This window comes from Pongo pygmaeus, chromosome 8 (genome assembly GCF_028885625.2).
Source record: "Pongo pygmaeus isolate AG05252 chromosome 8, NHGRI_mPonPyg2-v2.0_pri, whole genome shotgun sequence".
In the NCBI taxonomy this organism is placed as follows: Eukaryota; Metazoa; Chordata; class Mammalia; order Primates; family Hominidae; genus Pongo; species Pongo pygmaeus.
In genome coordinates, this window is record NC_072381.2 from 91,780,995 (window position 1) to 91,806,424 (window position 25,430).

The 25,430-nt window shown below is 38.4% G+C and overlaps 1 protein-coding gene across 1 annotated transcript in view; it reads right to left on the bottom strand.

Moving 5' to 3' along the window:
* PRKG1 (protein kinase cGMP-dependent 1) overlaps positions 1 to 13,792 on the bottom strand; it is a 1,321,998-nt gene extending 1,308,206 nt beyond the window's left edge. Inside the window, exon 1 of the mRNA XM_054503395.2 lies at positions 11,963 to 13,792. Within this exon, the coding sequence (XP_054359370.1) occupies positions 11,963 to 12,228 (266 nt within the window). The 5' untranslated portion in view covers positions 12,229 to 13,792. The remainder of the gene's footprint in view (positions 1 to 11,962) is intronic.
* Positions 13,793 to 25,430: the final 11,638 nt, after the last annotated feature.

The window sequence follows — 25,430 nt, forward strand, 5'->3', positions numbered from 1 at the left end:
AACCAGCACACATTGTTTTTGCAATTAAAACAATCAAGGAAGCAGACATAAGCTAAGAAGAGATTAAAGTCAGCAAATCTGAGATGTAGTGCATGCTCATAAATATCATAAAAGCATGTCCAGACTTTTAACATGGTGAATGGGGATTTGGTACTACAAAACGGAAACTTTTTCTTCTTTTTCTAATTGCTCTAATATCAAGAAGCCCAGAGAGTCCACAGCCTGTCTCCTTTTGTGTGGACAGCTCTCGTGATGCCCTGGAGTCAGATGGTGAGGCTGGGTAACCGGGGGATTTCAATGTAACATGCTTCAAACCCTGCTGCTATACTTCGGGAATTTGTCTTGGCCTAGATAACAAACTAGAAAGATCAGAGAAAATAAAAGATATTACTCTCTATTGCTTGCTTCACCATGTCTAATGGAGGCTAGGTTTTTTTAATTTTTTTTGGCCTTGCAGACACGAGAAAGCATACCCAACATTCGATCTACCCTTGGTTCTCTCTGGCAGTCATAGTCAGTGTAACATTGTTTTTTTTCCTAACCTAGTAAAAATATTGACTACTGTCCCAGAGAGCATTTCTGTATATTGATAACCTCAAATAAATATATCACAGAATTTCAAAACAGTTTTTATAAAAGCATCTTATTGTCAAACAGGGCATGAAAATGTGAACTGTTCTAAATTCTCTAGTTCCCTTCTTGCCTGTTTATCTAAGTATGATCTAACACAGTATCTGAGCAAAAAGACCAATTAAAGAGGCCAAGGAATAGCATTAATCCAAAACTGACTTGTTTTGACCCAGAGTACAACTTCCTTTTACCACTGACCCTTGATTGCTGGGACAGACCAAAATAAGTACATTTCTCCTCAGTGTTAAATCACAAATGATGCCAGTAGCAAGACTGCTTCCCATTCAGGCCCCTGGGAGGTTTCACATGAAAGGGGTCACAGACTGAATGAAATAGCCTTTTACAGGAAGGCTGAATGGCACTTTCTGAGGGAATATTGATCCAAAAATGTACAGCCCGTTAGATCCAACCCACAATGTAACCCTGTGTGGTATAAGCCAGACTACTCTTTACCCTAAAATTTTTGAGAGGCAGTTTATATTCAGATTATCCCATAAAACACTTTGCTATTCTCTTAAAAATATTTAGATACATGTAAATAAATAATCATATTAACTTGATTATTAAAATATTTTTATAATGGGAATCTCAGATTACAATAGGCCATATTAAGATTTAATTACATTCTAGAATCACAGAATTATCAAGGCGATCAAGAAACCTATTATGAGTTTCATCTAATAACTGATCTAATTTTTTCCTATAATAATTTTCTTTTAATTTGTTATGGGGGTAGAAGGGAGTGAATAGGAAGCCATTCCTTTAGTCTCCTCACACATACATTTTTTTTTTTTTTTACTACTATTAATTTTCCATTATTTCTCTGTTTTCTTCTCTCAGCCAAGTATGAGTCCAGAAGTTTCCTCATAGGGGTTTTAGGAATTTCCCTCAGTCTATTATCAATGTTCAAAGAACTCTCCAAGCAAACTGTACTCTTTGTTTCTCTATTCCTTAAGACAAACATCAAGAAGAAAATTTAACTTTAGCTTTTTAAATATATTCCCCAAAACCACTACTAACTGGAAAAAATGTAAGACCATATGTATTTGATAATACACTTTTCAAACTTATAAATCCTGATATTAAGAAAGTTATATATTTGACAATATATTTTAAAATTCAACTAAAAGCCATTTCAAACTCCTAGTGGAGCCCACAATTGTTAAATATTATACTTCTGCTGCCATCTTGTGGTAATTGTTGAAATCTCTCTATGTCTCCCCCTCTATCTTCTCCCCAGCATACAACCTCTTTTTTGTTGTTTTTCCTACATTTAGGAGGGTACTTCTATTCAAACCTTAAGGATTCCCTTTCTTAAGCCATAGGGGAGATGACCTGAACAATGCTCTAGAAAGAAAAGTGGATGTTTGCAAATTCCTCATCCTGTATGTAACATACTTCTTTTCTCCTTATATTTTTCTCATTTAACAAAGCCATTCCTTTTAACAATATAATTTAATACAAAAACAACCATAGTTTTAATTTGGAATAACCTACATCTTTTTTCTACAAGGAAAGGGAACAGATTAAGGGAAAATAAATGTGTATCCTATCAAAGATTTTTCCCTTCCAAACTTTTTCCAAATTGTTTCTTTACAAAGAAAGCGGTCGGGGGAAGCACCATGTATTTCTGCTATAAAATACCACATGATGGAATGGCCCTTCACAGCCACAGGCATCTACCGTCAGGAATCAAGAAGGAGCCTGGAGGAGGAAACGAGAGGCCTCACTGCGGAGACACTACGGGAAGTGAGAGCTCCCCAGAGAACCCAGGCTGGATGGAAGTGGGTGCCCCAGCATCCTTTATTATTTCTAGGCTGGCCTGTTCAGCCATGGACCTCACTGTCTCATGGCAAGAGAGTTTATAAATCTGAAGGAGGATGACAGTCAAATGTTTTCCTGATGATGTATTAACGTGAGCAATTTTTAACCAGAATGACTTATCCTCAAAGCAAGAATATATTTCATGAAAACCACCATCTCCATCTAACTCTATGTCCCCACAGCAATTCCCATGAAGAAGTTGACAAACAGCATGCAAGGAGTCATTCAAACACAGATACAGAGAGAACTCGGCCAGAATTCTTCAAACAGGGCAGTGGGGAGCAAAAACACAAACAGGAAAACAATCCATTTCATTCCTTGTTGAAAATGACTTTAAAACAATCTTTCCCAAACCTTTCTTGTGTACCCATATTGACATTATGCACAATCTGTATTTTTACACCTCATTCTTAAAAAAAAAAATCTATGAACTCTTAATACTTAGCCTTACCCTCAGCAACATAGCTACACAGCATGGATTTGATGTGATTGTTGTATGTTTTCTCCCAACACTTATTAAAATGTCTATAACTATAAAATAAATTCACTTGTCTACCACATATAAGCATCCCTGGTGCCACCAACTATATAAACATCACACTTTGGGAACCACTGTTATGAAATATAGGTGCTGGCTAAGTAGAATCTAGTGAATCTTACATTTACTTATAAATAATTAGCGTTAAGTGACACAGAGTCAAGATTCTGATTTTTAGAACCATAGCTCAGATCAGAGGCTCTCAAACATTTTTTTCTGCAGTGATTCACAAGATAGATAACATTCCCATGTGCAACATACTCTTGTGAAAAGACAAGACTGTCTGTGGATTATGTGCAATTTCCTGCCATGTATTTGTAATCTTCCCAGTCAAGAAAGCCAACTGGAATGCAAGAAAATGGCTATCCCTCGGGAGGTGCCTGTGAGTGCACGCAATCTTATTTTTTAAGAAACAAATTATTCATGAATTTTGATTTTTAAGCCATTATTTACTTGTTTCTACCTTACAACTAATCAAATACACACCATTGTCATGACACCACAGTTAAACCTGCCAGAGTAAAGCACAGGATATTGGATTGAGTATTTTGGAGTGATATTTTTCTCTGAGAGGAGTGTGAACTGGTTTTATTCTTGGGAAGGCTTCAGGATTTTTAAAATTTGTTTTTAATACGTTCTAGATAGTGCTCCTCTTACCTCTTCTCTGAAAAGTAGCATGTGGGAAGAGAAATGTATGGTAAGCTGAGGTTTTTACTTGGCTGGAATTTTTACTGTAAACAGACCTGGTTTCTACCCAAGGGTTCACAACCTGAGATACAAAAGAATTTTCTATCTGGAAAATTCTTAGCATATGTAGCCAAGTCCCTTGGTGACCATGTAATACATGAAATTAGTATTATCTGCACTATGGGGGCAATGAGAAGCATCAAGAAAAATATTAACATTTACCCAAAGGCTTATAGATTTGCTTGTTAGACAATAACAGTACCATATAGTTGAATAAACAGGCCCACGAATATTTGTAAGAGGCAAACACAATTATTTTTCGAATGCTATAAGGTTTTTGCCAGTACTTTTCCAGCATTTGAGGTCAGAGTACTCAAATAAAGACACATCTGAGAATTTAAAACACGTTTTAAAGTACTCTCTAAATTGGACTAAAAAGGAAGGAGAGTCTGAATTAGGAATAAGTCCGAGAGGATAATTGAAGAAGTGTAGTTGCAATATACCTGTTACAAATAAAACAGTCAAACTAAAACCTAACAAGCTGATTACAGTAGTCATCTTCCTGGATTTGCCTTAATAAATAAACACTCAGATGAAATCAGCACAGTCATGTTATCATCTTGCACATGAAAGTGCTATCAGTGGGTTCAAATACATAACAAAATCAATCCAAATCAAATCCTAGAATAACAAATTAACTGCTTAGGACTAATTTCCAAGAATATATAAAATCAATATGCACTAGAAAAAGGTTGAAGATGCGGCTAGCACACTGAACAGGAAAAATTACAAACAGTATTTTAAAACTTTTGAGTCAATATAAACAATATTGATTGAATTTAAAACTACATAATTTTCTACGGTAGATGGGTTTCTATCATATTCATAATATAAGAAACAATTTTAAAATGTTTAAAATAAAATCAACATAGTATACCCCAAACTTGGTGATCCATCAATAATGTTTAGTGAGCAGTGCAGAGAAAGTTAAGCATTTTTAAAATGAACTCTGTTGTTCAAGAACAGCAATAAATAAAACAGGGAGATTAGTTTCTACTACCAGTCATTATATAATAAAACAAATCTATTTAAAATACATACATTTTCTGGATATATCCATTTTGCAGTGTGCAAATATTTTAAAGCATTGTTTTGTTGTTGTTGTTGTTTTGTTTTTTGAGATGGAGTCTCTGTCATTTTGTCGCCCAGGCTGGAGTGCAGGGGCACCATCTTGGCTCACTGCAACCTCTGCCTCCCGGGTTCAAGTGATTCTCCTGCCTCAGTCTCCCAAGCAGCTGGGACTACAGGCATGTGCCACCACGCCTGGCTAATTTTTGTATTTTTAGTAGAGACGGGGGTTTCACCATTTTGGCCAGGCTAGCCTCGAACTCCTGACCTAAAGTGATCTGCCCACCTTGGCCTCCCAAAGTGCTGGGATTACAGACATGAGCCACCATGCCCAGCCTAAAGCATGTATTTTCAACATGAATGATTAATAAATAATTATTTCTGAAACCTTAGAAAATTTAAATTATATAATATCTGAAACATCTGAGACCATGAAAGATTTTAAGAGATTAGAGTAATAGTTTGAGTAAGAAATCTGCTCCATATTGCTGTCATATGACTTGTGCAAATAAAACAGATCTAACAGGAGTTACAGATGTTAAGCCAGAAGAAACACAAGGACCCGAAAGAGGGACACACAACACAGGCAGATCCAGGAGCATGGAAAAGGAGACGAAAAATCATCACTGGGTAAAAGAAGGATGAAATACTTCAACAAGGAGTGGCAAACACTGAATCCAGTACCTTTTTTCTGGGCTAAGCACTGGGCTATGTGACTAATACGAAGCACAAGCATTTTACAAACTATAAGATGCTCTGATCTACTTATAATAACAGACCTAAGAAGTAAACCCTCCTTTCTGTAGGAAACTGATTTGGATCAACCTAGAGGGTTTTCACAGTAATAATTATTACAAGAAATGCACATTTGTAAATTTAATAAAGTGGTGGCAGTTTGACACATGTGTGTATGTGTTCATATATACACACATATGTATACACATATTTTTATTTTCCCTTAAATTATTTTTTTTTTTACTTCCTCTTTTCTCTTCAGGGAGCCAACCGCATAGCACACCAATGACTCTAGACTCAAGGTCAGTATTCCTTTCTGACAATTCCCAAACTTCTGAGCTTTCATTTTTGTGAAACAGGATATGCTATCCCTGGTTTATCTCAGAGCTCACAGTAACTTCCAAGAGCTACAAGAAACCTAGATAACAAGGGTCCTGAACTCTGATAAGCAGATTCTCAATGGCAAATGAAAATAATTATTCATACCCTGAGCAACTATGAAATCACCTGAAAATCTTATCAAAAGAAAGGGTTTTAACGCACTCTCAGCATCTCTTACATGCTATGGTGAGAGGGCACTAGGAAACAGGCCCTTAGTCAGGAAAGAGGAAAAAGATACGACATCTTTTGTTTTTTCAGGTCTGTTAGAAATAGTTTCATGAGGGTCAAATTTCCAGTGAATACATGATTAAATGTAAACATTCAACCTGTGCATATATTGGTAATTCAAATGGAACAAGAACTCCTGGTGTATTACAAATACATTTGGAAAATGCACAAGACTCTGGAACCTGAACTAACCCCAAAGCAAAATCAATGTGTCTTAAATAACAAGTTAAACAGATAAGTTGAAGACCTCGATTCACCAACTCTGGTACCGATGCAAAATAAAAAAACAAACAACCTAAATTTTCTTTCTGGTCTTATTTCTGAGATCCTTTAAAGGACACTTCCACAAGGATTTGCTCTGTTTTCTCGTCACTAAAATCAAGACACTACCACCTCCTGTACAGCCTTGACTGAAAGCATGTATGAAGTGCTTATGCTCAAGCCCTGTCCTCTTCAAATTGCATCTGGCAAGATACAAGGATGTTTACAAGCCGTGCTGCCTAAAAATCTTCCTTTCCCTTCCTCAGCCTTCCTCCCCTTAAAATCTTGTCAGAAATATTACTCAGCTGAGTAACCTAAATAAATATCCTCTCCCAAAAGCTCCTGTTAGCACATTACCATGTTCATCAGAAAGAGGTAACAGGTTAATATCTTGGCATATTATCAGGCAGTAATCAATCCATGTTGATGGTGAGAAAGGTAGGGATGAAGGGATTAGCATGAATGACACAAGTGACAAATAGCAAAGGGTATTCAAAGGAGGCAACCAAGGTCATTTTCACATCCTTCATAACTGTATTATCATCTGCCCTGCCTATAACACAGCACTGAGCTAGAGAAGTTGGATGAGGAAGGAAGAAGATGAAGGACTGGTAAATGGCAATCCCAAGAGCAGGGCTAACTGAGGAAATTCCAGCCTGGCACAGCAGATCCAACGGACATGTGCTAGATACAAAGATTCATCGGTCACTTTTTCATGAGGTTAGCCTATCACTGGCTCTAAGACTTTTAACTCCCATTCTAATTTAGGGAAGGTTCATTTCTTCCTATTTAGAAGGATTCCCCACTTACTAAACTAGAACCAGTCCTGTTCCAAGTTCATATAGTATAGTGGTTGAGTACTTGGGCTCTAAACTCTTTGAGATTTAGGTTTGAAACTTTATGGCATTTCCTAGTAGTAACACCTTAGACAGGTGACTTAAATTTCTTCAAGCCTCAGATTCCTTGACTGAAAAGTGGGGATGTCTTTTAGGGCTGCTGTGAGAAAATGATGAGCTAGTGCAGGTAAATAGCTCAGCACAGCTCTAAGATTGCTAAGATTAGCTATCTCTATTATTGCTTTCATTGCTATTTTATAGCATTGTGTATTTTCCACATGAACAATTAATAAATAATTGACTCTGGACCCAGAATTCAGCTAAGACCTACTCACTTCATTGACCTTGCTTATATAAGAAGTAGGCCAAACTCCTTGATTTCGTCCTCAGGTCAAATCAAATGTGAATTGGATCAGAGAGACAAAAGGTAATGAGTTTTCTGGGGCATCCATCCCAAGGCATCCATGCCCCAGTGAAAGGAAGTTCCAGTTCCAAATGATCAATTTACATTATCAAGAATCAAGGGATTCATGACAAGAATAACTCAAATGTGTCTGGAATACGTCTATTTTTATTCCTGTAACAGATTAATATTGATTCTAGCCTTTCCTTAAACTCATTAAAAAATTGTGTGCAGTTCCTGAGCATACACTGGCTAACTAGGCAGCCAAAATAAGGAGTTCGGGTGTATGCAAAAAGAGTAAGGGAAAGAATTAAGGATAATAGGCAATTCTTGATGTGGAGTGTATTCATTAAGAAAATCAAGAGTTCACAGAGATCTATGTAAAACACTTGGAGTTCTTTGGCAGAAAAACAGTATTTAAAATATAAATGTAAAATATCATCACCATCATCCAAAACAGCTTGCAGTTTTCAAAGATAATCACTTGATCCCTACTGGGCATTTCTTAAGGGGTCTAAAAATGAGTACCGCAATAAGTCGGATATGTTCTTTTTAAACATGATCATCATATTGTACACTTGATACTTACGCTGAGAGCTCAGATCTTCCTTTCCTAGTATAATTTTCATCTAAGCATTCCTTAGATACTTAGATCATTCTTAATGGAGATTGTGCATTATACCCTCTGTGGACACATAGAAATCTGGCTAACTGGACTGACTAGATTACAGTCCTCAATGAATTCCATTTCCTTCATCTACAATACATGCTTAAGATATTTTTGTCACCTATTACGTAAATTTTTAAGATTGTAATCATTCACTGAAGCAGTGTTTATAGGCAAAAGTTTTTCATCATTCTTTTCAATAAATAAAATTCCTACAGAGTCATCCTTCAGTATCCATGGGGGATTGGTTCCAGGACCTCCGAGGATACCAAAATCCACAGATACTCAAGTCCTTTATGTAAAATGGTGTAGTATTTGCATAAAACCTACACACATCCTTTCATACACTTTAACTCATCTCTAGATTACTTATAACACCTAATGCAATATAAATTATACGTAAATAGTTGTTATACTGTATTGTTTAGAAGAAAAGGCTATACATGTTTAGTCCAGGCACAATCGTTCTTTTTTTTTTTTTCCTGAATATTTTTGATCCTCAGTTGGTTGAATCCATAGATGTGGAACCCATGGATAGAGGGGGCCGACTGCACTTTCAAGCTACATTTCTGTTCCTGTTGGTATAAAGACTGGGTGTTTTGATAAAGTTTGAAATGAATCTGTAGCATGAATAGTTATCATTCAAATGCTACAGAAATCATAACTGAACACAAGCTTTGCAATAAAGCATTCTCTTTCAGCCCCAGCATGCCCTTCAGAATGGCCTTTTACAAAAAACAGGTGAGGTGTACTCTGGAGGCTGAGGCAGGAGAATGGCGTGAACCCAGGAGGCGGAGCTTGCAGTGAGCCGAGATCGCGCCACTGCACTCCAGCCTGGGCGTCAGAGCGAGACTCCGTCTCAAAAAAAAAAACAAAAACAAAACAAAAAAAACCAGGTGAGGTGATGGAATATCTACTTGTCAAATCCTTATCTGAACGTTTTTAAACAATTTTTATTTTAAAAGTATCTTGTTTCATATTAAATGTTGTATCCCAGAAATACTTTAATAAATTGTTTCCTTTCTTGGCCAAAATAAGGTATCTAGCCAAAGATAATTTAGTACTGTCTCTTTAAGTGCCAGGAAGAGTACATAATTCTAATGTCTACTATCCCCATATATTATACCTGTCAAAAATTTTTAAACTCTAATGAGTCAGCTTGCTGAAAATAAACTCCACACTTCTGTTTGAACGTATGAAACTAAACGCTGAGTGGGAAAAAGTTTACCCTCACTCCCAGTGTAAATCAGCAGAGAGAGGAAGTAGAAAAGTACTCCAGCTATTTGCTATAGACACAAATATGCACTGACGGCTACTGCGCATGATCCACTCATGATGAATGTTCCTATCCCTACCATGAAAATGTTGGGAAAGGGAGGGGAAGAGAGAAGGACAGAGGAAGGATGATGTGTGCATATCCAAGATTAGCCATTTCCTCCCAGTACATACAAACAACAACAACAACAAAACACCTCCTTTCATTCTTAGAGATTTCTTGCCTCTTTGAGAGCAAATCCTGAATGACAGTGGACTCTGGGAAGGAGGGCTTTTCTCCTGGCCCTTCCATACCCTGGTGAAATCTCCTCCCTGCTGCAAAGCGGTGCTGTTACTGTTTGAGGGGCATAGCCCAGACACAGAAATCTGAAATTTCAAAAATGCGATAAAGCCCTAGCCCGGCAGCCCTGGGAGGCGAGCAGCTGCCGGGTGACCGCTGATGAAGTGGCTTCTTAAGGAGGTAGGCAGATTGATTCCAGCTGCTGAGCGCAGGGCAGGGCAGCCGCTCGGAATGCACAGCCCGGCTGAGACAAGACTCAGCAGCAGCTTCCCAGGCAAGGGCAAGGCCAAATATTAGGTCTGTTTGCAGTCCTGGGAAAAGGAAGGAAAATGCCACTGTTCCATCCAACAGGGACTTTCAAGGCAAGATGGGCCCAAAGGTGCCATGTACACAGTGTCAATTCGTAAGTGGAATGTCACTATGTCACTCAGGAAATCTGAAAGCTGTCTTCTGAGATGGCTGTTCAGAAGGTCCCACAATTCCTTAAGATGAGTCCTTTCTGCCTGATTCCTGTTTTTCTCCCCACTCTGGCTCCCAGCTCCTGGTCTTCTTCTAATAACTCTGAACCCCTGCTCAGCCTCCCTGGCTCCCCATCCCATATAATCAATACACAAGAGGGACTCCAGAAGCAGACACGGAGGAGGTGCAGCTGGCCAGTGGGAGACACTAAGCGTCCTGGAGCTGACCTGGATGGGGACAGTGGAAAGGACATGCTCTTCAGAAGAGCTTGCCTCAAAAGTGAGAGAGCTAAACGGAGAGAGGGGGACTAGTTTAGGAGTCCCCTGAGGGCCCCAAACTCAGACAGCAAATGATCTAAGAAAAGGGAAGGAGTAAGAGAGGTAGGCGGGCATGAAGGCACGCCTAATGGAATATTCAATATCCTGAGAAATGCACTTTCGGCCCTGCACTTCCAGGGACTAAAAGCCAGTAATGGGCTTTGGAGTCTGCACTTCCTCTCCCTAATGTCCAGAGGCGCTTTAATGCTGCAGCCAATCGATCAGCCTTCTCCGGTGAAGGCGACGAGTGGAGTGCAAAAGCTTCCTACTTGTGGCCAAAATCCACCCAGCCTCCTCTGCACACCCCAAAGGAGTGACATACAACTTTGAACTGGCAGGATTTGTCTCTTAAAGTGCCGGAGAGGAGGAAAGGAAGGAGCCCGGAGGCGTCCAGAGAAACAGCCTACCCTCACCCCTCTGCCCTCTTCATCTCAACTTTTCCAGTGAGGGACTCAGGGGAAAACAAAAAGGGAAGGCGCAGTATCCACCTTGGGACAGGGCTGACGAGCAGCCCCAAATCTGCTTCAGGTGCAAGGTCACTGAGCGGACTCCAAGCCTAGGGCAGCCTAAGGTGTTGCACTTCTGGAAGAGACACAATCAGAGCAAAGGAACGTCCAGAAGGTGGGGTTTCTTTGCAATGTCTTGCTGACATCACAGCTGCCTTGAAAGTGACCCTGTGAATAAACCTCTCCCCGCCTCGCCCCCATGCTCCAGGCTGGATCCCTGCCCTAGAGACAAGCCCCTGTCCCGCCTCTCCCCGTCCCCGCGTCCGCCAGCAGAGCTCGGGTTCTGGGCAAGTTCAGTACCTAAGTTGAGCCCAACCCTGTCCAGCCTCCAGTCGCCCCTCCCTAGGAGGCGCGGACAGCCCCACTGAGCATGTCCAGTGGCCTGAGTCCGGGGGTCGCCGCTGGGAAGCTCTCCAGGCCCCTGAATGGGCAGGGTTGGGTCCCTGCGTGGACGCTCCCAGCGGGGCGCACGAAGGACAGCCGCGCGACTGCAGCCATGTGTGGAGGGCACAAGTTAGCCCGCGAGAGTAAACTTTCCGCGGTCCTCCTCCCCACCCCCACGCCACAGGGGCGCGTCTCCCCGTGGAGCTCGCCTTTCCCAGCCCGGCGGAGACAAGCACAGCACGTGATGGGCAGAAATAAAAATAAACACTTCCCATTCCCGGGCCGCGGGGCCACCCCCACTCCGCGCGCCGCAGGGAGCAGGGGGCGCCCTGGGCCGACCCGCCCCCGCCGCCGCGACCAGAGCCCCTAGCCTCTGCGCCGCGGGCCGGGACGAGCACCCGGGCCCACGGCCTCCGCGCCTACCTTTCGGACTTGGTGAACTTCCGGAATGCCTGTCGGAGGTCGTGGAAGGACCTGTACGTCTGCGGCTCGGCCGAGATGCCCTGCGCCCGGGTGGTCCGGGGTCCGATGTGGGTCGAGGGCACTGGGAGCACCGACTGGCATTTGTGGAGTTTCCTCTTCAGCTCCTGAATTTCCTCCTCCTTCTCTGACAGCCGCTTCTCCAGCTCTTTGATCCTCTCCTCCTTGAGCATGAGAATCTTGGCAAAGTCTTCCTCCAGCTCGCTCATTTTTTCACTGAGCCCCTCCGCGAAACTTTTTCTCGGGCGGCGGCGGCGGCGGCGGCGGCTGAGACGGCAGCCGGGAGCGGAGGGCGCGGGTGAGTGAGTGAATGGGCGCTAAGTACTCGAGCGCGGCGGAGTGCGTCCCTAATGCGGCGCGGGGAGCCTCCTGCTTCGATCCGCTTCTGCTGAATGGACTAAAAGCACCGAGGGGAGGATGAGAAGTCTAAAAGCGATGGAGAGGAGAGGCAGAGTGCTAATCTCCAGCCTCTCTGGGGAGTAGGTGATTATCTTTCATTGAGAAACCAATTAGAGCTGCCCTTCCTCCCCTGAGACCCCCTCCCCCGTCCCCCTTTCCTAGTCACTCCGTGAGAATACGCGCGCGCCACCCCACCGACAGCCGAGTTGCTAGCAGAGGGTTGGATCAGAGAGCCTGGTCCCACTCCATCACACAAAACTCACTCTTCCACGCTATATGGTACCAAGGGAAGGGGGTGGGGTGGGGGGGGAGCTTTATGCCACTTGATCCTTGAAATAGCAACAATTACCATGTGATCTGGCGGATGACGCAGCGCTTGTAACTGGATCCTAAAGAGTGTGAGTGTGTGTGTATGTGTGTGACATTTCGTAAATATTAAACTGCCTTTAGACAGTAACCTGCACAAATTCATCTTGGTCTTTGCCTTTTACTTCTTTTCTATTTTTGATGCCTGGATGGATTCAGAGAGGAAGGCGTGTGTGTGTGTGTGTGTGTGTGTGTGTGTGTGTGTGTGTTAGTTACTTTGAAGTCCCATGGTTCTGACCCTAGTAAGAATGACAGGGCAATACCAGTTCCAAGGTTTTTCAGCGTAAAGCCTTACTGGACAGAGTAAACTAAAATTGTTGGTGGGGAAGTTGGATGAACATAGGGTAATGAGCCAAATGATTACGGAAAAGAGAAAGGCCATGTGTTAATTGTAAACTTTTTGTGTCTGGCTTTTTTTTCATCTACTACCCTTCAGTCTTGTATACAGAGCATCCAAATTACATCACAATCTCTTCCTCAATGGCTCAGAAGTGATGGCCACCAGTGCTAAGCTGGGTCACACTACCAGTTCCAGTTTGGGGGAGAAATTGCATCTTTAATTATCTGTGTTTAGGTCTTACCTGTGCATCCACCATCTACCCTATGCTAAAAGGATTATTCTGTGCAGTAGAATAAGCTCGTATTCACGGATTCTTACAATTTCCTTTTTTATATCTATGTATCACAGAGAGCATTTACATAACATAAGTCACTATTTGAGAATTTGATTTGATAGGGAGTGAGAAGTATTTCTTCCGATAATAGTCAACACATTGGTAATTTTTTTAAGGAAGAAAATAGTTGCAACTAAGATACCAGGAGATTCTTTCCTAAATTGTAACTTTTCTTAAAAAAGAAAGATCAATGTATAATTACTGGCTACTTACAAAAAAAATTATTCTACCTTTTCTGAAACAACTAAATAAAGGAAAAACAGGTGTATATTTTATTCCGGAGATTTATTAGCTACTGTTCTACTTATCTGATTATTGTACATTAAAAATGTTTTAAACCACATCTGAATTTCTTAATTGCACCAGATGCTAAAGTCTGGCTATGTCTACTGATGTTTGAGAAAGGGTTCTTAGTGTTGTTGACAGTTGCTATTCTGTTGTTTCTGTCTATGAACTTAATCTGCTATCATTTTACACACACTAAAATAATTGACATTTAAAAATAATACATTAGAAAAAACCTTTGATCACATTCAAAAATCTAGGCATAGCTTCAACTTTATTTACAGAAGAAAAAAATAGTTTTAAAATGACTCTTAAAATGTTTTTTTCCAAGTCTTACACTATCTTAAATGAAGATATTCAAATGTTTCTTCTGCTTATTAAAAAATAAACCTTTAAACTTAGATTTCACGCATGCACCTCAAAACCCAAAATTCATCCCCATCTTCCAAGATAAAACTATTTTTGAATAGGTCAGTTTTAATTTAAATAATATTGATTGCTAGTGACGTTGAGTCTTGTCCATTGGCTTAAGAAGTATTTAATTTAGACCACAAGGAAAGCTTGAGAAAAGACATGCTGGTAGAAGAATAAACACTGAATTATTAAAAAACATGTCATAGTATATTACAGCTGAAAGAACTTTGAAGATGATCTAACCCAACAACCTCATATTACAAAGGAGGAAAATTAGATCTTGAGAGGGAAAGTCCAAGATCACTTCAAGGTCAGAAGTTTGAGTCCAGGACGCCTAATACCCATGAAGCATGCTTTCCGTCCCATGCTGCTCCTAGCGTAGATCCAGAAAACTTAGAAACTCTATGATTCTGATGATCCAGTGTTGAAAGATGTGACCTTACTTTCTGTTTCTTACTTCTAAATCTGTAGCAGTAATATGTCAAAGCAGAGAATTAATGAAACCTTAGTGTTGTTTTTTTTTTTTCTTAAAGGAGAAGGTCGCCATCTAGTGCCCTTGGAGAAATTTGCTAAATAAAAATCTTAATCACAATTAAGTTGGGGTTATGTCCTTAAATACCTGTACTGGTGTTTTCATTTCATATTTGTGAGAAATAAAGAAAACAACCAGAATTTTGTGTCAGACTAAAAATCTTTTTTTTTTACATTTAATATCTTTTAGCCTGGATGATGACAATGATGATTGTCGACATTTATTATTTAATACGTGCCAGCACAGGGCTAAACTCTTTATGTAATTGATTTTAATCCCCACACTTACTCTGCAAGATAGGCACTATTACTCATTTCTATTTTATAGATGGAGAAACTGATGCTTGGCCAGATTAGATAATTTGCCCGTGGTCACATTGTCCAGATTTGACCCAGGCTGTCTTAATACCCTATGCAGCGCTGCTTCTACTCAAATGCATTAAAATATTCACTTCTCTCTGAGCCCAGTGACAAGCAAAACTAAAATATCTTTCTTGCTGGGGACACAGTAAGTGTAAAATCACATATAAACCCAGAAAAATTCATAAGATTCTGGTGTCTAACAATCAATTCCCTTACCGAAGTTGTTTTCCTAGTGATATTTTGGGATATATTATATATTTCATATGTAATTTCAATTTTTAAGCATTTGTGCTTTCAAAAATTTTGATTGTGTTTTGCCTCCCTTTTTCTCTTCTGTAATAAGGAGCACTTTCTAAAAAGGCTGAAAGTGTGTAAGATGTAAGCAGCAATTCCGGGATTCCTGTACTTTAATCCAGGATAGCGTTACAGGGGCCAATGGGAGGACAGGTCTATAAAAAACTTAAAAACAATAATAAAAGTGACTAAAAGTCAATCTGCTCTTTATTGTCTCTATTTGCTAGAAGTTACAAATATCAGTAATGAAATATTCCTCCTCCCTCCAAAAATATTCTCTTGGTCTAAGTACAGAGGATTACTGTGTTTGCTGTTGAGCAGGTGGACCACTCTCATCACCCCACCCCTTGGAATAACACTGACCTTGGTGCATATTGTACACATTCAGACCAGAGAAAATTGTCATGTGCAGTTGGTTAGAGTGAGGTTCACATGGATGGCAGCAGCCCATAAAAGAGGCTTGGGGAAATGAAAATAGAGACAGGGATCTGAGCTTGTGAAACAGGTAAGGATTCACAAAATTCAAACCGTATCTTTATTCCCAAATACTTGCTGTGGTTGTAAAAAATGGCAATACCTGTGAAAAACTGGAAACAATACATTTTGCACCAACAGATGCAATTGGTGAACTAAAGAGTACTGAATTTAGAACCAAAAGATTGGTATTTACATCTCAGTTCTATCACTTCTTGAGCTGTGAGCCCTTAGGCAAATTCCTTAACTTCTCTGAGATCCACTTTCATCATTTGTAAAAGGAGAAGTTACCTATGGTCCTTTTTACCTTGCTACCTTCAATGGTTCTATGGAAGTCCACTTTCCCTGTGACTCACATTCTGAAATTATCAATCTGTTCTTATAGACAGCATCCATCCAATAACTTCAGCTATGTTTAAAACTTTGAGAGAAGAAAGAGTTAAGATGGAGTCTGGTTGGTCCTACAAAAATTACAGTGTACTTTTTGATTAATAGAAGATTATTTTCCATTAATTCTACATCATACTAGATGTGGCTTGAACATCTAGTATGTAGATTGTCACCTGAACCAGCCATGTTGTTTCGATCATAAAGAGTGGTCGCACCTTGAGTAAGATAAAATCTTGAAGTCCTGAAACACACCCACATTGACATTAACCAACACACAGAAGATGAAAATGGCAAATGAAGTGTTGCCTTAATTAAACAAACTTCAAAAATAGTTGGTTTCTGTTTTCTGGATTTCCATAAAGAATCATAAGTGTTATTTATTTTTTTGAGATGGAGTCTTACTCGCTGGAGTGCAGTGGTGTGGTCTCAGTTCACTGCAACCTCCACCTCTTGGGTTCAAGTGATTCTCCTGCCTTAGCCTCCCAAGTATCTGGGATTACAGGCGTTTGCCACCATACCCAGCTAATTTTTGTATTTTTAGTAGAGACAAAGTTTCACCGTGTTGACCAGGCTGGTCTCGAACTCCTGGCCTCAAGTTATCCACCCGCCTCGACCTCCCAAAGTGCAGGGATTACAGGCATGAGCCACTGCCCCAGTCCATACAGTTATTTTTTTTTTAAATAAGTTCCCATAGAAAAAAATGTTTATAAATGCTTTTCACAATGTGGTCCTCTTGATGTAAATGAAATTCTTTCTCATGCGGGCATACAACAGTAAGACCATTGCGTTTTATTATTTTCTGTGATATTTGTCCACAGGTTTGAAAAAAAAACAGTTCTTTTTAGAGATCATGAAAAATAAAACTGACCTAAAAATTGTGATATTTAATATATTATAGAAATAAAATTCTGCAGTAAATTTAAAACCATGGACCTAAAATATGAAGATAGGGATGCCACGTAACTTGAGGAGGCCAATAATTTCATCTCCCTGAGCATCAATTATCCCAACTATAAAGTGCAGATAGGGAAACTAAATTCTCTTGCACCTAGACCTTTAAGACTCAAATGAACAGGAAAGCCAAATATCATTTATTATTTAAATTTCACTCTATATAAATAAATATAAGTAACATGGTAATGTAATCCCTTCTTTGACTTTTTGGTGGAAGGATAGCTCACCAGGGGAAGAGAGTAGGGGATGGGGACAGGATTGGTGGTGACGGTGGTGGGAATGTTTATACTGCATTTATATCCACCAAGTTTTCCACCCCTGGTAGCATCTTCTCCCAGTTACTCAATCAATATACAATCAAATACTAATAAAAGTGCTGCTGTGAAGAGAATTTGTAACTATAATTAACATCTCAAATCATTTGACTTTAAGAGAGAAAACTTACCTGTGTGGGCCTGACCTAATCAGGCAAGTCCTTAAAAGAAATTAGGCTCCTCTTGAGATAGGGATTTGAAATGGGATTGGGATTGGACTCAAGAGAGATCTCCTGTTACGGGCTTTGAGAATGGAGCAGGCTGCATGGCAAGGAATGCAGGTGGACTCCAGGGATGTAGAGCAACTCCTAACTGACATCAAGTAAGGAAGTGGGGACCTCAGTCCTACAACAGCAAGGAACTGAATTCTGTCACAACTGCATAAGCTGGGAAGAGGACCTCTAGCTCCAGGTAAGAAGGAAGCATGGCTGACACTTTGATTTCAGCCTGTAAGTCCCTGAGCAAAGATCCTAGTCATGCTGTCCCCACACTTCTCACTACCAAAACTGTGAGATAAGTTGGTTTTAAGTCTTTCAGTTTGTGGTAAAAATTGTCAGGCAACAAGATAAAACTCATAAATGACTTGACTGCCACTTTAAAAATATCCTTTAAAAACACTAGAAATGTATTGCCATTTCCAGAAGCCTGCCTTCCCAAAAGGGTCATTTTCAGTGAAACTATAATGCATTTCAAATGGATACTTGAGCAACATTAAACATTGTTATAAATTATGAACTGCTTAAAGCATACTGATGACAATATGAACAGCCTTCCATAAAAGATGTTTATGTTTAAAGCAAAACACTAATGTGACTGAAGTGTAAATCTTCCAAACATAGGTTCTAGAAAGGATTGAAATCATTCATTAGTTTACTACACAGCAGAAATGTTACTATAATTTGCCCTATGTAGAGGACCAGCCTTGTGACTTTGAACAAATTATGTAGTCAGCTGACCCTTAGTTTTCTCATCTGTAAAATATTAATAACTCTCTTGCATAGTATTATTTATTTTTTATAAAGTATTTAGCTATGAGTATATACTTAAATAATTTTGGAGTCTTATTAATTAACTGAATGAGTTCCATAGTTATCCGTGGAAAATAAGTGCTCCTACATCATGTTACCTCTGAGTTCAAATCCTAATGTCATATATTTGAGGAGACTTGGAAGATTTTTTTTTAAGTACAAATCTTTTTTGAGTTTAGTTTTTGATTTGAATTTTTGTTTGATTGTAGAAATGATAGAAATTGGACTTGTCTGCTTAGAACATTGTTTGTTTTTGAGACAGAATCTCAGAGTCTCGCTCTGTCACCCAGGCTGTAATGCAGTGACATGATCTCAGCTCACTGTAACCTCTGCCTCCTGGGTTCAAACGATTCTCATGCCTCAGCCTCCCAAGTAGCTGGGATTACAGGCCTGTGCCACCCCATCTAGCTAATTTTTGTATTTTTTGTAGAGATGGGGTTTTGCCATTTTGGCTGGGCTGGTCTTGAACTCCTGGCCTCAGGTGATCTGCCTGCCTCAATCCCCCAAAGTATAGCTATTACAGGCCTGAGCCGCCACATGCAGCTAGAGCATTTTTTAAATAAATAATTTTAATAGAAAATATGTGCATGTGATATAGAATTCAGGAAGTACAAGAGAATGTACAATGAAAGGTAAGTCTCTCTCCCATCCCTGTTCTCCAGTTCCCTTTTCTGGAGGCAATCATTCACTAGTAACATTTATTTGTGTAACCCTCATAAAACACTCAATTCATTCATAAATGCATTTTTATAAAAACATTCATTTTTACACAAATAAGATTTAATACCTGGTTTGTATGCTAGTATATTCCCTAACTTAAAGCTATTGTTTCCTGCTTTTCAGGACCATTATTCCAGTGCAATATGTCACACTGTTTCACTTTGTGATAAAATGGTCAGTAACAAGGCAGGAACATGGCTGAATTTAGACAGTCTGCGACCTTCCTTCACCTAGCCATTATTTATAGATTTTCTTTCCCTTTCAGAAAAATTAGGTACTTCTTGTTTTATTAAATATATTTAATAACAATTTTTGAATGGTCTAGTATTTTAAGAAAAAAAGCCAAACCTTATAAGACATATATGTCTTTTAAGAATATAATAAAATAACCCCTGGCCTTAGTCTTCCCCACCTGCTTTGTGTTAATGGAAACATTCATCTGAGCTTATCTCAAGTTATTTCCAATTAGCAGTTTCCATGTAAAAAAAAAAAGAAAAGCTAGGCATAAGGAGCACTCTATTTTGATAGTCTCTCAAGCCTTTATAACTGTCATGATTTTCTTGGTCTCTAATCAAAATTGCATAGTTAGTTCAATAGTTCATTTACTATTTTAGATTCAATGAGGACAAATTTATTTGGAAATGATTTTGTCAGAATGTCCAGGCAGTTATTATAAAAATAAATTATAATTTGCTTTTGTAAAAAGATAGTTTCACAGAACTTTAAATATTCCAGGAGATGTTAGAATTCTCATATTTACAAGTAACAATTCCAAGTGCTATATTGATTATGTGTTCAAATCTGTGTTATATATGGCTCCATTTTAGCAGCCTTAACAAAAGTGAGAAGGCCAGAGTAACACTCGAAACTTCCCCATAACAATTTTAAAGAACTCTATGAGTTACAATGAGAAGTCTTTGCATTGAAAAATGCTTTGACTCAGCACTCCTCTCCCCTTTCCACGGCATCCTTTGCAGCCACCTCTAGTCTGCAGAGGGGCGGCAGAAAGACAGCAGATATTGAACTAGGAAGACACAGTACCGCCAGCCTTCATTCAAGAGTTCATCTAATAAAGGGAGATCACTTTACAACACTCAGGCAAGCAGACATTACTCAGACTGTGGCTAAAATCAGCAAGAAACTGCCAGGAATACCTCGGGGTAACATAAGGTGGTGCTGGGGTGTGTGTGTGTGTGTGTGTGTGTACACCCCACCCGTGTGTGTGTGTGTGTGTGTGTGTGTATGTGTGTCTATTTCAGTCACAGTAACTTTCTTTTCTTGTAAATCATTCCTCTAGCTTGGGTAGGTCACTAAAAAACAAACTCTTCCTTTAAAAATCTCAATTCAGAATATTTGGGTATTTTAATGTTAATAGCAGAAATGGAGTGATGTGAAGACCAGATGGGAAATGCCACAAGTGGCTGAGGGTTAGACTCTAGGGCATCGTCATCAATCAGGACTGACAACATCTGCCCCTCCACAGTCAGACAAACTGATCTACCTTTTGTGCAAATGTCAAATTAGCATTCTAGGAAAGACACAGGCGAAGAGCCACTTATGCCAGGAATCTTTTTATTAAGGATATCATGAATCTGGCATTGTTCCTCAGGAAGGGAAATTAAAAATAAATGTTTATATTACCTGAGCAGATGTATTTAATTTCATTCTTTCAACAAATTTTTTCGCTTGCTTTTCTACAGGTCCCAGGCCCTCTGCTAGACATTGAGGATGCAGAGATGAGTAAGAGTATCTGCCCTTAGGAAACTCAGGAGAGTGCAGAAGGAGCTGCTCTAGGGTTAGGGGACACAGATATGCACATGACTAATGGTGGAGCAACAGTGAAAAAACTAGAAGGCTTTTTCTCAAAGTGCTGTCATACTACAGAGGAAGGGGAGGGAACAATCAGTAAGAGGTGAGTGTGTCTTCATATGAGAGAGAGAGAGAGAGAGAGAGAAAGGTGGGGTAGCCTTGGTCAATTCTCCACAATTTAATTTGCCAAAAAGCAATTCACAGAAAGCCAAAATCACCAAATAACCAATTTGACACATGCCCACTTTGTTGAAGCCAAAGAAATAATTTTCTAAACAAATGTAAAAATCAGCTAAATTTCTATAATTTAAAACTAACCAAAAACTGTCACTAAGAAAGAGCCTTTCTGAGTATATGTATAATCTCTCTGAACGGCTTCTTCTATGAACATGTTCTCTGAAAAGCTCAGGCACCTGTTTGTGTAACTGTTTGGTCAGGGGATAGGAAGGTGGTGTGATGGGTGGGGCAAGACAAGGCCACATGCTTGCTGGAAAGTACATATGGAGGGCCTTTTGGAATGCCTCTCCGAGGACTTGAAGTTTTATACTAAGAGGCGCTGATTTAATATAATGCCATAACCAGGGACATTTTTACAATAAATAACATATGGAAGCTTCCAAAAAGATATTTGAAAACAACCAAATGTTATCTGTGGCACCAGTAAAGCAAGACTATAGTCTCCTCACTGGGTTTAATGTTCATTTAAAATTAGCCTCTTTTTTCACTTCTCCTATAAAGACTGCTTTTCTTTGTGAGTGTGAAAATTTATTCGCCAGGAAAATCAGGTTAAAATAATTAAGTTGCTTAAAGAAATAGAGTACTCTGACAGAGCTAACCTTGCAAATTGAAATATGTATACTTGTTAATTTAAAAAATAATATATCTGTGTTATTATTTTATTAGAGTAACAAAATTTCTATTCTAATTTTGTACAAATTAAGTCATTTTTCCAAGGAAAGAAAAAATTAGTAAACAGTTAATACATTGTGTAATAGAGAACGCCTGAGTGTGTATCATGTGAATAAACAGTTTTAAAATTGCTACTATCGATGAAATAATATATTACAGAAAAATTGGAGAGAGAGTATAGGTGTAAAAAATTACAAAACATTTTATAAATAAGAATAATTTTCAATAGTAAAAATTATTTTTCTATACTTAGAAAAGTAAGAATAATGTGATTAATCAAAATATTCTGGATAATAACTATGATATATCTCCCCAGATATATTTATCTCTAAATTCAGTATAATTCCAACAATACTTTAAAAATAGAAGTGGATGAGTGGATTTGAAAATTTATATGGAACAAATATTATAATAGAGTAAGAAAAATATTTGAAAACAACAAAAATTGTATTGCTGCCCTACCATCAAATATACTATGAAGCTATAGTAATTAAACCAATGTGGTGAGTAATTTTTAAAAATGGGTCAATAATGAAAATACAAAGTTTAGAAACAAAATAATGTTTTTATTTTCCATTTTGTTATTTTGGTAAAGAAAATAAAAGTTGCCATTTTTACCATTTTTTAAGTGTATAGTTCAGGGGCTTTTAGAACATTCACATTGTTCTGCAACCATCACCACCATCCATCTCTAGAAAATTTTTATCTTCCCAAGCTGAAACTGTGAACCTCATTAAATGACTTTCCATTCCCTCTTTACCCCAGCTACCAGCAACTACCATTCCACTTTCTGTCTCTATAAATGTGACTGTTCTAGGTACCTTATATTTATTAGTCAGGGTTCCCTAGTGGGACAGAACTTATATATATACATATATATATATATATACACACACACACACACATATATATATACACATATATATACACATATATATATACACACTTATATATATACACACTTATATATATATACACATATATATATACACACACACATATATATATACACATATATATACACATATATATACACACTTATATATATACACACTTATATATATATACACATATATATACACACATTATGTATATATACATACACATACACACACACACACGAGTTTATTATGTGTATATATATATGAGTTTATTATGTATTAACTTACACTATCACAAGGTCCCGCAATAGGCTGTCTGTAAGCTTGAGGAGCAAGAAGAGCCAGTCCGAGTCTCAGAACTGAAGAACTTGTAGTCTAATGTTTGACGGCAGGAAGCATCCAGCACAGGAGAAAGATGTAGGCTGGGAGGCTAAGCCAGTCTCGCCTTTTCACATTTTTCTGCCTGCTTTATATTCACTGGCAGCTGATTAGATTGTGCCCACCAGATTAAGGATGGATCTGCCTTCCTCAGCCCACTGACTCAAATGTTAATCTCCCTTGGCAACACCCTCACAAAGCCACCCAAGATTAATACTTTGCCATCCTTCAATCCAATCAAGGTGACAGTATTAACCATCACATCATATAAATGGAATCATACATTATTTGTCCTTTTGTGACTGTCTTATTTCACTTAGTCTAATGTTCTCAAGGTTTATCCATGTTGTAACATGTACCAGAATGTCTTTCTATTTTGAAGCCGAATAATATTCCATTGTCTATATAGGCCACATTCTGTTCATCCATTCCTCTGCCAATGGATACTTCAATTGCTTCTACCTATTGGCTGTTGTGCATTATGCAACTATGAACATTGGTGTGCAAGAATCTGTTCAGGTCTCTGCTTTCATTTGTTTTCAACACATACCCAGAACTGGAATTGCTGGATTATATAGTAATTCTATGTTTAATCATTGACAATGCTCTATAAATATATGAAACAGTATTCATAAGATGTAAAATGCTCCTACAAATCAACAAGATACCTAATCCAATACAAAATAAAAAATACAAATTTCCAATGCAAAATGATGAAAACAAAGACATTCATCCTGAATAAAATTAATTTTTGTCTGTCAAATTAGCAAAACTTAAGAGATTGATAATATTCCTTATTGTCAAAGTTGTGAAAAAGGGCCCTCCCAAATACTGATGAGAGTGTAAGCTGTTGCTAAAGCCCTTGGTAGCAAGCAATTTAGCCGTAGCCATCCAAATCGCAACATGTGTTAGCTTTTATTCAGCAATCCTACTTCTAAACATTCAGATTATAGACATAATGATCATGTATATACACAAAGTATTTTTGCTGTTTGCAAAAGAGAAAAAACTTTAAAATTAAGTGATTAAATAATGGATGACACATTATAAAATTAAATGTAGCCACAAAAAAAGAATGAAATAGACCTATAAGAAGAATGCCTTAAAGTATAATAATAATAAAATAAAAAAAGAAAAAATATAAATAAATAAATAAAAAGAAGAATGCCAAGGTGTGATAGAAAGTGAAAAAAAGCAAGGAAAAAAATTGTGATTTCATTTACATGACCATGTTTACATGATATATGTAAAATACATGCATATGTATTTAAATAACCAAACTCAACAGTGTTACCAGAGGGAAGGGGAGTAGGAGTGAGGAGAGGTGGATAACTGTCAAGTTTGGTAAAATACACACTGTTTGAACTTTCTACAGTGAGAATGTACTAATGTATATTGTATACAATTTTTACAATGTTATTGAGGAAAATTACATACAATAAACCGCACACATTTAAATTATTAAATCTTATCAATTTAGACAGATATATATATATATATACACCCACGAAATTACAACTGCAATCAAGATAACAAATCATGAAAATGTTTTAAGTCATTGAATTTCTATGATTTCTTAAATATATAGATATCATAATAAAATGACTTAGCTTTACTAGTAAACAGTATCCAGAAAGAGCAGAAAACAACTTTCCCTTTGGCCTTCTCTTACCCTCAAACTTGATCCTACTTACACTGGGTATGGAGACCACCAGAAGCTGTCCTCTCACTGATGCCATATGTCATCCTAAGATGTGTTCTAAAAAGCATTAACCTTCGTATTTGCCAGATTTCAATAATTCCATGGGCCTCTTCTGGATAACAGTCTCCAAAAGAGTAAAATAAATGGGTAGCCTAGGATCTTACAGTTCAACAGATTATAGAAATAGCCTAATTTCCTGTGCACATGTATGTGCGCGCACACACACACACACACAAATCTTTTCTAAAACATGCCTGAGAGATAGCCATGTATGCCAATGGCTAGATGGCTTAAGCAATTAGAGCTAGTGCAATTTTGTTTATATAAATCAGGGTTATATCAACCTCAGCACTATTCACATTTGGGGCCAGAAAATTTTCTGTTGTAGGGGACTGTGCTGTGCATTGTAGGATCTTTAGTAACATCTTTCGCTTCTATCCACTAGACGCCAGTAACAGCCTTCATCCTGGATTGTTACAACAAAAAATATCTCCAGATGTTGTCAAATGACAATCCCCCCCACCCA